At 61.0% G+C, this 12,838-nt stretch overlaps 1 protein-coding gene across 1 annotated transcript in view; it reads left to right on the forward strand.

Moving 5' to 3' along the window:
• Positions 1–12,470, forward strand: part of CHID1 (chitinase domain containing 1) — a 38,909-nt gene extending 26,439 nt beyond the window's left edge. The window contains exons 9-13 of the mRNA XM_039471304.2: positions 2,798–2,899; positions 3,490–3,645; positions 11,818–11,898; positions 12,119–12,161; positions 12,278–12,470. Coding sequence (XP_039327238.1) covers positions 2,798–2,899; positions 3,490–3,645; positions 11,818–11,898; positions 12,119–12,161; positions 12,278–12,376 — 481 coding nt within the window. The 3' untranslated portion in view covers positions 12,377–12,470. The remainder of the gene's footprint in view (positions 1–2,797; positions 2,900–3,489; positions 3,646–11,817; positions 11,899–12,118; positions 12,162–12,277) is intronic.
• The last annotated feature ends 368 nt before the right edge of the window (positions 12,471–12,838 follow it).

Genomic DNA, 12,838 nt, shown 5'->3' on the forward strand with positions numbered 1-12,838 from the left:
AGCCACATCCTGGTAGAACTGTCCCTTCCTGCTTGGGAATGTCATGGAGATGCATTTCTGGTGGAGCCCTGGGGGGCATTTGTGGGTGGTTTCTGTGTCACATTCAGTAGCTGGGGGGATTCAGGTCCTAGACACATGGTGTCATCTACCAAAGCCTTGTGGGGGAAGCCAGCTCTACCAGGAATGCCTGTTGTGGCCAAGGCTATGAGGTGGTGGGGGCGTGGCAGCTCCATGGATGTGGGGGAGGCTCCAGAGTCCAGCTCACGGCAGGAGGCTGCGTGTCTGATAGCGTGTGAAGTGGGATGGTGCCTGGGAGGGCATTGTAGGCACAGAGGCAGGGGTGGTTGGTCTGTGGGACAGGCCCCTGCAAAGTAGAAACTGTGCTGAGCGGGCTGCCATGAGATTGGCGGAGGAGGAGCTGAAGGACCAGGGAGTCATGCCGGTCAGTCTCGGCCAGGTATGGTGGCGTGTGCCTGTAGTCCCAGCTACTCGGGAGGCTGAGGCAGGAGGATCACTTGAGCTCAGAAGGTTTTGAGGCTGTAGTGAGCCAAGGTCATGCCACTGCACTCCAGCCTGGGCAAGAGAAGATCGCAGCCCAGGAGCGGCCAGGCTGGGATGGACCCACGCAGCACAGCCTGGCATCAGTCCACAGGCCCCCAAGTGCTGTGGGGCTGTGAGCCAGGGTTTCTGTGTGGGGACTGACAGAGAGCTGGCCCTCCAGCCAGGCCTCCTTTTTGCTGCGTCCTCACGTGGCAGAGAGCTGTGGTGTCTCTTCTCGTAAGGACTCTAACTCCACCGTGGGTCCCATCATCACTGCCTTGTCTAACCCTAGTCACCTCCTCGAGACCCCATCTCCAGAAACCATCCGGTCGGTGGTTAGGACTTCAACATAACTGTTTGTGGGGACATGGCATCCTGTCCCCAGCAAGGCTGACTGATGGTCTCGCTCTGTCACCCAGGCTGGAGTGCAGTGCAGTGGCACCATCACGGCTCACTGCTGCCTCCACCTCCTGGGCTCAAGCCATCCTCCCACCTCAACCCCCTGGTAGCTGGGACTGCAGGCATACACCACCATACCTGGCTAATTTTTTACTTTTTTTGTGGAGACAGAGTCTTACTGTGTTGCCCAGGCTGGTCTCCCAACTCCTGGGCTCAAGAGATCTACCCTCCTCGGCTTCCCAAAATGCTGGGATTACAGGCATGAGCCATCACACCCAGCCATTTTTCCTTTCTTCAATCAATTAAAAAGGCAAGAAGATTGCTTGAGCCCAGAAGTTCAAGGTTGCAGTGAGACAGGAGTGTGCTGCTGCACTCCAGCCTGGGTGACACAGACCCCATCTCAAAATAAGAAAAAAGAAATGACCTTGGGTGTGGGTGAGAGGACGTGGGTGGAGGCCTCGGCCCAGCGGGAGGCTGCAGGGTGGCAAGGGTCCTGTGGACACCTGGATTTGGGGCTGCAGGCTTAGGGGCTCCTGGTTGTAGGGAGGGGCCCAGGCACTGAGGGAGGCCACCGGGAGGTGATGGGCATAGCGCTGGGGGGTGTTTGTCGGGGTTCCAGGGAGGCTGACCGTGCCTGAGCAGTGAGGCTCGGCAGGCAGGGCTCCAGGAAGAGAGATCGGGGCTGAGGGGACCATGGATGATGCCCCACATCCCTGCAGACTCTGGGGCCTGGGTCTCATGGTGCCCAGCAGAGGAGGGAGGCCCGGACCTTGGAGCTGGCAGACTCAAGGCCGGGGCTGGGATAAAGCTGCACATCTGGAGAGGGGCTCCTCAGGCCTGCCACGGGGGATCTGCAGGGGCATCTTTGGCCCTCATGTCCCTGAGAGAGGCTCCAGCACTGCTCCCCCAGCACCGAGGCCCCTGGCGTGGCCCATATTTGGGAGACCAGTGACCTTGAGCAGAGGAGGGGTCACTGCCTAACAGGGACCCACCTCGCTTCTGTGAGTGCCACTCCTCCGGCCGCACCCCGCCCTGTGTCCTGCTCCCATGAAGGCCCTCAGCCCTCAGCGTTGACCTTTGTGTGCCCCTCCCGTCTCCCCTCTGCTCACAGACCTGGTGTGGAGCGGCCGTCGGCGAGCACTCAGCTGTCCCTGGGCCAGGCGGGAGGGCTGCCCAGGAGACACTGGTCCCCAGTGGATCTAGGTCAGGAAGGCGAGTCCCCAAGGGAAGGGCTGCCGTCCTGAGATGGCCTGGGGCCACGTCCTCCTCAGTGCCTGCCACAAACCACCTGCCCTGGTGCCCACTCCTCTGTGCTGGGGATTGTACCACACAGCCCTGCTCTGTCCCGGGAGCCAAGTGTTTGCCCTTCCCGTCTCCCCGCTGAGGTCCAGAGAGGGCTTTGGACAGCCTGGCGGGGTCAGGCCGATGCTGAGTGTTCTTGAGGGCTGGCATCCCAGGAGCTGGCTCTGCTTTCAGAGAGGCTTTGGTGCAGACCCTGGATGGGGACGCTCCTGGGAGCCTGGATCTGTCAGCTCCATCTCAGCGGCCCCCGCTCTCTGCAGTGGCCCATCCTCTTGGCTGCTCTCCACTCACCTTGCCCCTCCATGTGTAGCGCTGGCCCGGTCTTCCCGCTGTCAGCCCTGTTTTCGGCTGTAACTTGGTCTCAGAGAGGCCTCTGGGCCCACGTGACCACATCATCCTGTCTTCCCCAGGCCCCAGCCTCTGTGGCCCTGACCCAGTTGCAGGCTGCCCCCACCCTACGGAAAAAGGGCCCACACAGCCAGCTTGCCATCACCCTAGCTGGGCAGGGGCTTCAGACGGCACAGAGTAGCCTGAGGTGGCTGTACCTGTCTTGCAGGACCGACCAGCTGGGCATGTTCACGCACAAGGAGTTTGAGCAACTGGCCCCTGTGCTGGATGGTTTCAGCCTCATGACCTACGACTACTCCACGGCGCACCAGTGAGTGTGGGCTTGGGGGCTCCTGGGCACAGCAGTGAGTGTGGACCTGGGGGGGCCCTGGGTGCAGCAGGCACAGCTACAGTCTGTGGCTCTGTGCATAAGGGGGAAGCCGGTGGCACTGTGCCCGCTCTGTGCCCTGTGGTAGTTACATGGGTGGGGCCCTGCCTGGGGTGGAGCTGGGTCATGGGGGTGGGCATGGGCACAGGCACAGTCCTGATGCTGTGCTGTCCTCCTTGGTCTGAGCCACACTGCTCTGGGAGGGCCGTGTGACAGAGGCACAGGCAGGGACACTACAGCAAGGATGCCTGGGAGGCCTCGTGTCTGCTGACCCCCTTCCCACCCATGTCATGCAGACTCCTGCCTGTGGCTCTGGGGTGGGGAGCGGCACATGAGTGCCTAGCCCTGGATGTGGGTGCTTCATGGGGCCCGCTTTGCTGACAGCCCGTTAACATGGATCGTTTCTGTTCTTCCCAACTTCGGAGAGGCAGCTGCAGCCTGGGGAGAAGGCATCCCTCGCTGGAAGGCCCCAGCGATGGCTCAGGAGCGTGACCCTCCCTGTTGCTGAAACTCACTCACCCCTTGCCCTGCAGGCCTGGCCCTAACGCACCCCTGTCCTGGGTTCGAGCCTGCGTCCGGGTCCTGGACCCCAAGTCCAAGTGGCGAAGCAAAATCCTCCTGGGACTCAACTTCTACGGTATGGACTATGCAACCTCCAAGGATTCCCGGGAGCCCATTGTTGGTGCCAGGTGAGCCAAGGGCTCTTCCTGCCGTGCTGAAAGTATCACCTGGTGTGGGTGGGTGTTGGAGGATGGGGAGGGTCCCAGTCCTCTGGAGCTTGTGTACCACAGAGTCAGAGATTGGGCTGGGCCAGGAGCCATGCTTGGTGCCCACCCCACCTGGTCGCCATTCGCAGCACCGCCGCGTTAGCTGTCCCCACATCTGCATGAGGCTGCAACGGAGGCTTCCCCCTGCCAGCCTTGCCCCGCAGCACCCGGGCCGGGGCGGGGCCTCCTGCATTGAACGCAGGGCTGACTTCCCGCCTTGTGCGTTCTTCGTGCACTCTGCCAGCGCGGTTTCTTGACGGCGTTAACTTACCTCGTTTCTGGAGGCCGTTCCTCCCGGCTGTGGGGATCTGGCCTCGGCTTTCTCGTCGGCACTCGAAGTCTGTGGCCGCCCTCCTCCCTGCTTTTAGGATTGACATGTTTTCATTTTCCTTTTGCTCAGTGTTCATGGAGCCTCTGGAATCTGTGCCTTTACACTCAGCAAATTTGGAGAATTTGGGGCAGATTCTTGAAATATTTGTTGTTTCTTCCCTCCTCCCCTTTCCTTGGAGACTGCAGACACTGGAGTCCCTGAATGTGTCCCACAGCTCGGGAATACACCTTCTGCTTTTTGGGATCTTTTTTTCTCTGTTTTGTTTTTCTGAGACAGGGTCTCGTGCAGCCTTGGCCTCCCAACAGCTGGAACCGCAGGCGCGCACCACCGCGCTCCCCTGATTTCTGTATTTTTTTGTAGAGACCGGGTTTTGCCATGTTGTGCAGGCTGGTCTCTAATTTCTGGGCTCAAGTGATTCTCCTGCCTCAGCCTCCCAAAGTGCTGGGATGACAGGTGTGAGCCCCAAGCCTGGCCTGGTCATTTCTCTTGCTGCTCCTAACCTGCTGTCAATCCCGTCCGGCGCTTTTGTCACCTCACGTGTTGTGATTCAACTTTCTTATTTTTATTATGTTTTTATTTTTTTGAGACGAAGTCTCACTCTGTCGCCCAGGCTGGAGTGCAGTGGCACAATCGCCACTCACTGTGACCTCCACTTCCCGAGTCCAAGCAATTCTACCTCAGCCTCCCTAGTAGCTGGGACCACAGGCGTATGCTACCACACCCGGCTAATTTTTTGCATTTTTAGTAGATGCAGGGTTTCACAGTGTTAGCCAGGATGGTGTTGATCTCCTGACCTTGTGATCCACCTGCCTCAGCCTCCCAACGTGCTGGGATTACAGGCGTGAGCCACCATGCCCCAGCCTATATTTTATTTTTTGAGATGCAGTTTCACCGTGTTGCCCAGGCTGGTCTCGAACTCCTAGGCTCAAGTGATCCTCCTACCTCGGCCTTTCAAAGTGCTGCAGTGACAGGTATGAGCCACCCAGCCTGGCCAGCATGTAATTCTCACGTCTGGAGGCTTGTCTGGGGTCACCTTACGTGTTCGTGTCTCCACTAAACTTTTGCACGTTGGGAATCTGTTGGAATAACTGCTCGGTGCCCTTGTCTGCCGACGTCAGGGTGGGTTTCCGTGGGCTGGTTTTCCTCCTCAGTCCGGGTCCCATCGTGCCGCCTTTCTGTGGGCCTGGTCCTCTTGGGCTGATGCCTCAGACGCTGCAGATTTTACTGTGTTGGGTGCTGGGTGTTTTGGCATTTTTATAAATCATACTAATCTTTGTTCTGGGTGCAGCTGAGTCTCTTAGAAACAGTGTTAGGGGCTCGTTTTTCGGGAGAACCTTGTCGTTTCTGTGGAGGCCCCAGCTGGCATCTTTATGAGTCTGTGCAGGTCCCCCACAGGCCTGCCCTCCGTGAGGGGTGTGTGCGTGCGCCAGCCCAGGCAGGTGAGCAGGGGCCAGGCCGTCCGCCCCGCTTCCTCCTGGTTGGCCGTGGACGGGGCGGAGGTGACTGCTAGATGGTCGGGTTCTGAGGGTGGCGGCGGCCGGTAGGGGAGTGTGTCTGGCCAGCGTTCCCTGCCTGGCCTCCAAGGCTGCCCTCCCTGAGCCCCTCCACAGCGGTTGTCAGGTGGGCCAGGTTGTACGACCAGGGTCGTGTATGGTGGTCCTGTAGGGAGACTTTCCCCCGACACGCTACTCTCTGTCCACGCTGCTGGTTCTGGGGTCCAGCACAGGCCTGGGCTCCTGCTGTCCTCTGGCTCCTGGCCCTGGGTTTGCTCTGGGTCACTGAGCAGGGCCCGACGTTGCTGTGGGGACGGACACAAGGGGCTGCTGGCTGAGGAGGGCCTGGGTCCGGCCTGGGCAGCAGGAGCCTGGCATCTTCTCTCCCATATCTCACCCATGGGTCAGCGAGAAGTCAGCCCCTCCAGAGACACTCGGGGCTGTGCACAGGCAAGGGCGCTGTCCCAGGGCCCTGGCTCATTTGGGTCCCCTGCTGCTGCTGAGATGGGGCACGGGTCAGTCACTGGCATCAGTTCACGTCCCTGCCGCCGTCTGCCCTCGTCTGTCTGTCGTTTCCGTCAGGGCTGCTCTGTGCTCCTGCGTGTTCTGTATCATCCCCCAGCACGGCCCTCCTGTGACACTGGGACTCCCAAGAAGGCTCTGGAAGCACCGCTCATCTCCACGCCTTCCCCCATCCCTGACAAGGCGTGGTTCTGGGGCCTTCTGGGTGGAGCCATGTAAAGCTTAGGCTCCCAGCCAGGGTCCCCTGTGCAAAGCAAGAGGCCTCCTGACGTACTCAGCCCTGACTCCGCTCCAGCCGTGGGCTCTGCTTACCCAGGCCTTCAGGAAAGCCTCACTTCTGGTTGGCTTTGAAAGGGACACAGTGTTGGCCTTGAGTCTCACCCGTGCTGGTCTTCAAGGGCAGCTGTTAACAAAGCCACCGACAGGGCCGCCTGCAGAACAGCTGCTTCTCAGTCCCGGGGCCGGAGGTCACAGACGAGGTGGCGCCCTGGCCCTGCGCAGCACAGGCAAGCCCCTCCTCCCACCAGCCGGAAGCAGCTGGCTTCAGAGCCCTGGGGGAGCTCCTGGGGGGTCTGAGGAGTCTCTTCTCTCGACACACTGGCCTCGTGCTCTTTTCCCTGCAGGAAGCTGTGCCCTACCAGGCCGTGTCTTCTGCCTGCTGCATCCGGGACACGCAGTCACTTCCTCAGGGCGGCTCAGGGTGGCTCACAGCATTCCGTGATTGTCGAACAGCTGTACCCTTGGAGCCAGTACAGCCCAGTCGCTGGTTGGTCAAGTCTAAGGGGTGCTATGTGTAGTGATTCAACCTGTAATCCTAACAGTTTGGGAGGCCGAGATGGGAGGATCATTCGAGGCCAGGAGTTTGAAACCAGCTTGGGCCACATAGCAAGACCCCGGTCTCTTAAAAAATGTTAAAAGTTAGTGTGGTGTTGCATACCTGCAGTCCCGGCTATGCAGGAGGCTGAGGTGGGAGGATCGCTGGAGCCTGGGAGGTCTAGGTTACAGTGAGCCCTGGACAGCGTCGCACTCCAGCCTGGGTGGCAGAACAGGACCCTGTCTCTCTTTTTGAGATGGTGTTTCACTCTTGTCGCCCAGGCTGGAGTGCAGTGGCTGGATCTCAGCTCACTTCAGCCTCTCACAGGTTCAAGCAATTCTCCTGCTTCAGCCACCCAAGTAGCTGGGACTACAGGTGTATGCCACCATGCCTGACTAGTTTTTTGTATTTCTAGTCACTGCGCCCAGTGACCCTATCTCAAAAAAAAAAAAATTGAGTCTGGGGAGAGGCAGCCACCTATCTTGGGCTGTGGGTGTCGGCCGGGAAGGGCCTAGAGGCTCCATCACCACATCTGGTAACTGCATCCTTGGGTAAGGCGGCCCAGCTGTGACACAGGCACATAGCTCCCGCCCTGTCCCATCCTGTCTCCCCGTCCCCGCTGGCTGCGTTCCCAGATCTTTCCCTGCTGAGATCCTGGCGCCACCTCCCCAGGCTTCTTCCTTGCTCAGCCCAGGCTGGCTCTGCACATGCAGTCAAGGTGTCACAGAACGTCTGGTCAGATGCTCCTGTCCGTCCTGCATCTCAGGAGGCTGCCTGGGCAGACCCAAGGAGAGAGGCCCCCACTGGCCTCTGACGCCAGCCTCCTCCAGGTCTCCCATGAGCTGCCTTCCACCCGGGGGCCAAGAGAGGGACGCCCTTCTTGGTGGATGACCAGGGCTCCTGCCAGCCACTGGGCCAAGGCTGTAGGGTTGGGCCCAGGGGCTGCTCAGGGCAATGGAGGTCCATGGCCCACTGCCCTCCTGAGAGTCCCAAACCTGGGCTCTTGGGCTGGCGTGACAGCAGCAGTGTGTCCGTGTGGGGCGGTCCTCCGTGGTCCCTCTGCTTAGCAGGGTGGAGGAATTGCTCAGACGTGGCTGCCCTGCGGGGTTGGCACCCCTGCTCCAGCCAGGGCCACAGAGCGGAGGTGAGGTATTGGGAGTTCCTCCTCTGCCCGCTGCTGCTTCCTCCATCTCTCCCTCTCTCCGTCGGGCATCTTTTTTTTGAGATGGAGTCTCACTCTGTCATCTAGGCTGGAGTGCAATGGTACAATCTCAGCCCCCTGGGTTCAAATGACTCTCCAGCCTCAGCCTCCCCAGTAGCTGGGATTACAGGCACCTGCCACCATGTTCAGCTAATTTTTGTATTTTTAGTAGAGATGGGGTTTCACCACATTGGCCAGGCTGGTCTCAAACTCCTGACCTCAAGTGATCCACCCACCTTGGCCTCCCAAAGTGCTGGGATTACAGGCATGAGCCACCTCGCCCAGCCCCCTCGGGCATCTTTGTTCTTCATCCTTCCTTTTTAGACGTCGGCAGCCTCCCCAGGCTTTGGAGCACGTCCCCGGTTTTCTGGAGACCCTTCTCCAAGACAAGTTTCCAAGCTGGTGTCCGTGGGGTGACCTCCCCCCATCAGGAGGTTCAAGAATGTCTTTCTCGGCCGGGCGCGGTGGCTCAGCCTGTAATCCCAGCACTTTGGGAGGCCGAGGCAGGTGGATCACGAGGTCGAGAGATAGAGACCATCCCGGTCAACATGGTGAAACCCCGTCTCTACTAAAAATACAAAAAATCAGCTGGGCATGGTGGCGCGTGCCTGTAATCCCAGCTACTCAGGAGGCTGAGGCAGGAGAATTGCCTGAACCCAGGAGGCGGAGGTTGCGGTGAGCCGAGACCGCGCCATTGCACTCCAGCCTGGGTAACAAGAGCGAAACTCCGTCTCAAAAAAAAAAAAAAAAAAAAGAATGTCTTTCTCGTGCTCGCTCTGCCTCCTCCATAGACACACGTAGAACGTCCTCTCCGTCCCTGGTCCCCCTGACTCCTCTGTGGCGTGTCTGGGTGGGTTTTGTGTGTAGGTCCTGTTGGGATTTCCGTGACCCTTTCCACGTGAGTCTTTGTGAGTTACAAGGATGAAATTCGCAGACCATTTCGGAGCGGCATTCAGTGCACCCACAGAACTATGCGGCCCTCACTGCTCCCCGAAAGCGGCCCTGTGCCTTGCAGTAGCGGTTGCCTTCCCTGCCCTAGCCCGTGTCCACCCCCAGCCCACCGTCTGTGGGTTCGTCTGTTCTGGACGTTCTGTGAGGTCGAGGCTGAGGCCGCCCGTGTGCTTTGCATCCTCACTCCTCACGTGGCCCTCTCTGTGTGCCTGTCCCTCCCGGGGTGCTCCCTGAACCCACCCTCCCCTCCTCTGCCTCTCAGGCAGGCCGCTCGCCCGCTCTCCCCTCCCTGTGGCCGGTGCTGCTCCCCAAAGGACCCGTGTGGCCCTTGTTCCTCCTGAGAGCCCCCTCACACCAGCCGTGCTCCTGGGGCCTCATAAGCCCTGAAGGGAGGTCCCAGTTATCAGCCTGGGTAGCCACTCCGGTCCCCAAGGGTCCGGCCCCTCTGAGGATGGTCCTCCCTGCGCCATTGGCCTGGACTCACTCCTGCCTGCAGCTGCCCCGCCCTTACACCCGGTGGCCTCACCCTCCCCAGGAGTGAGTCTCGGACCCTCTCTGGGCTTTTGGGAGCTGGGCACACAGCCCCACCCAGCACCTGGCTCCTGCTTCTCCTCATCCCCAGTGCCTGCTTGGGGGTAGCGATTCCCAGGGTTGCGGTCCCTGTCAGCGCCCTGGTCATGGCTGCCCCCACAGCGTGGTCACCACCCCCACGTCAAACCATCAGCCTGAGCAGGAGGTACCCAGTTCTCTCAGGGATCCTGGCCACCCCCAGCCTCAGCTCCTCCTGGAGGCAGCAGATTTTGAGGGGTAACCACAAAGGCCCCCCAGGAGGAGGAGTATGTGGTGTGGCCAGAGCTCCCCACAGCTCGAGGTTCCCTGTCCTGTGGCATCTGCCCACGACCCTGCCCGTCTCATTCTCACAGAGCTACTCAGCAGATACTGTAGGGCGGGGGGGACGCTGCAAATTAATCAATACCTCGAGTGCCGTTTCAGAGAAGGATAAAGCAGTGATCTTAGAGCTGTCTCAGGGTTGCGGCTATGCCTGCAGCTGCCTCCATGACATTGCCTGGCCTGGAGGAGCTTCTGGAAGGACCAGGTTTACATACACTGAGGGGCCTGGAGGGCAGAGGTCCAGCAGAGCTTTTCCAGGCCTGGGATGGCTGGAGCTGCCAGCCACTGCCAGCGTCTAGAGGGGCTGGGTACAGTGGTTCACGCCTGTAATCCCAGCACTGGGAGGCTGCAGCGGTGGATCACTTGAGGTCAGGAGTTCCACCTGGCTAACATGGAGAAACTCGTCTCCACTAAAAATACCAAAACCATCTGGGCATGGTGGTGGGTGCCTGTGATCCCAGCTACTCAGGAGGCAGAGGTGGAGGTTACAGTGAGCCGATATCGTGCCACTGCGCTCCAGCCTGGATGAAGGCAACAAAACCAGGTGCCGAGGGGAAGCTCTGGCTTGGGGAGGCTGCCCGTGCGCTGTGTCCCGCCCTCCCTGCTGTGTCTCCTGGGTCTGATGTTTGCAGAGCGAGCAGCCCCTATCCACCCCATGCCCCGAAAGGCCAGGGCCACCCCACGGGGTCCGGCACTTTATCAAGCACTGCTGGGCGGGAGGCAGCTGCTCCCCCTCACGGCTCTGAAGTGACATATGCCCTGGTCTGGAAGAGGCTCCCGGGGCCGGGGGGCCTCTGCCCTGCTCAGGACAACAGCAGCCTCTCCCTCTTTGGGAGCCTCGAGCACCCCACACCTCCTGGGCAGGAGCGCAGGCACGCTGAGAAGGTGGGTGGAGGTGCGGTCCCGTGGCCACCATTTCTCACTTAGATGAAGCCCGCCCTGTCCAGCCCTGCTCCCTTAGGGTCCTGCGGATGCCCCTGCAGCTGCCCACTGCCCGTCCTCCCCTCCCTCCATGGCACCTGGGCTGTAGGCTCCAGGCCAGGCCTCCTCCCTGTGGCTGCAGCCCCAGGCACTTGGGGGGCACGGTCCTCACACAGCAGGCACGGGTCATATTCTACTGTCAGCCACCGCCACCTGCACAGACTCCTGCTGCAGAGGCCAGAAGCTTCCAGAACCATCTGTTGGTGCTGCTGGTGGCTGTGGCCCAGTGTTCTTGAACCACCTGCCCTGGTCCCAGATGTGCAGTGAGTTGTGCACACACTCAGAGACCCCCGTGACCTTTTGGAAAGCGCAGTCCTGTCCCCGGCACCTTGGGAATGAGCTGTCCTGTATGAAGGATGGGTGGTTCCCACACCCCTGGCTCCTGGTGCTCAGGAGGGGCCTGCTGCAGTCCAGGGCATGGGGGGGTGACTTCGAGACTGAGGCAGACGCAGCCTTTGAAATGGTGCAGAAACCACTGCCCTGGGCAGCCATCCCCAGGACGAGGCCCTGCCCGTCGGCCCAGGGCCTGCAGTGGGGCCAGGGCAGCCTGAGGCCTGCCTGGTTGACCTCTCACCTTCTGTCTGGGTAGTGAGGAGTCCCCGTCCAGCAGCCACTGCATAGCCTGAGGGCCACAGCCAGGGTCAGGCAGCTTCAGGCCCCCATGTCACCCTCCAGATCAGGGCATTGAGGACTCGGTGGAGTGGCTTCTCCTGAGGCGGCTACTGGAAAGATGTGCTTTCTGAGGATTCCTCAGACACAGGACCTGAGGCTCCAGCCTCCCCCTCTACACCAGCCATCGTCGCCCAGACCACTGGGACAGTGGCCCTGCCCCTGCTGATAGCCACAGCCTCTGAGGGTGCAGCGTGGGGCCGTGGGCGGAGTTCCGAAACCCACATCCTGGTCTCCCCAGGTACATCCAGACACTGAAGGACCACAGGCCCCGGATGGTGTGGGACAGCCAAGCATCGGAGCACTTCTTCGAGTACAAGAAGTGAGTGTTGGGATGCGGGTGGCTGCCTCGGCCTGTGTGCGCAGGGTGGGGCCTTAGCGGTGGAAGCGGGGGAGCCCACTTGCCACTCCTGGCCCGCCGCACAGCAGGACGGCACGTGGCCACCTGGCGGGGGGAGGGCAGGACGTGGACCGTGGCCGTGGGGGAGGCGGCCCGGGGCCGGCACAGCCGGTGGACAGGCGACAGTGCCCTTGTCTTGCAGGAGCCGCAGCGGGAGGCACGTCGTCTTCTACCCAACCCTGAAGGTGCGTGTGCCGCTGGCTGCGGGACGGGGGTCCATACAGTGCTGCCCCGGTGTGGCGGCGTCCCTGGGTGCTGGGGGATGGGCCCGGGAGGCGCTCACCCTTCCATCTGCGCCCAGTCCCTGCAGGTGCGGCTGGAGCTGGCGCGGGAGCTGGGCGTCGGGGTCTCCATCTGGGAGCTGGGCCAGGGCCTGGACTACTTCTACGACCTGCTCTAGGCGGGCATGGCGACCCATGGCAGACGGGTTCTTTCCTAAGCCCTGGAGCGAGTGACCGGGTGTGAAATACAGGCCTCCACTCTGTTTGCTGTGACGGGTCTGCTGAGGTCCTCAGTGGGGGGCCCCGGGCACCGTGTCATTCCCAACCCCCCGTGGTGGGGTGGTCCCTGGCTGGGGGGCACCTTGAGAGCTTGAGCCCCTCCCACCTGGGCACTGCTGGCTGCCTCCTGTCGGCTGGGCAGGGAGGACCCACTCCACCTGCCCCACCAGGACAGCCGGGCTCAGGCCTCTCCGGGCTGCTGCTGTGGGACAACCCACAGCTGGATTCCAGGGCCACCCACACCTGGACTCCAGGGCACTGGCAGAGCTGAAAGCCCCACCCCCATGCACCTGCCACAGCATATGTGTGTCACCTGCAGAGAGCCACCCAGACGTCCTCACGGAACCCAGGATGGCAAGGGT

This window comes from Saimiri boliviensis, chromosome 6, assembly GCF_048565385.1.
Source record: "Saimiri boliviensis isolate mSaiBol1 chromosome 6, mSaiBol1.pri, whole genome shotgun sequence".
NCBI lineage: Eukaryota > Metazoa > Chordata > Mammalia > Primates > Cebidae > Saimiri > Saimiri boliviensis.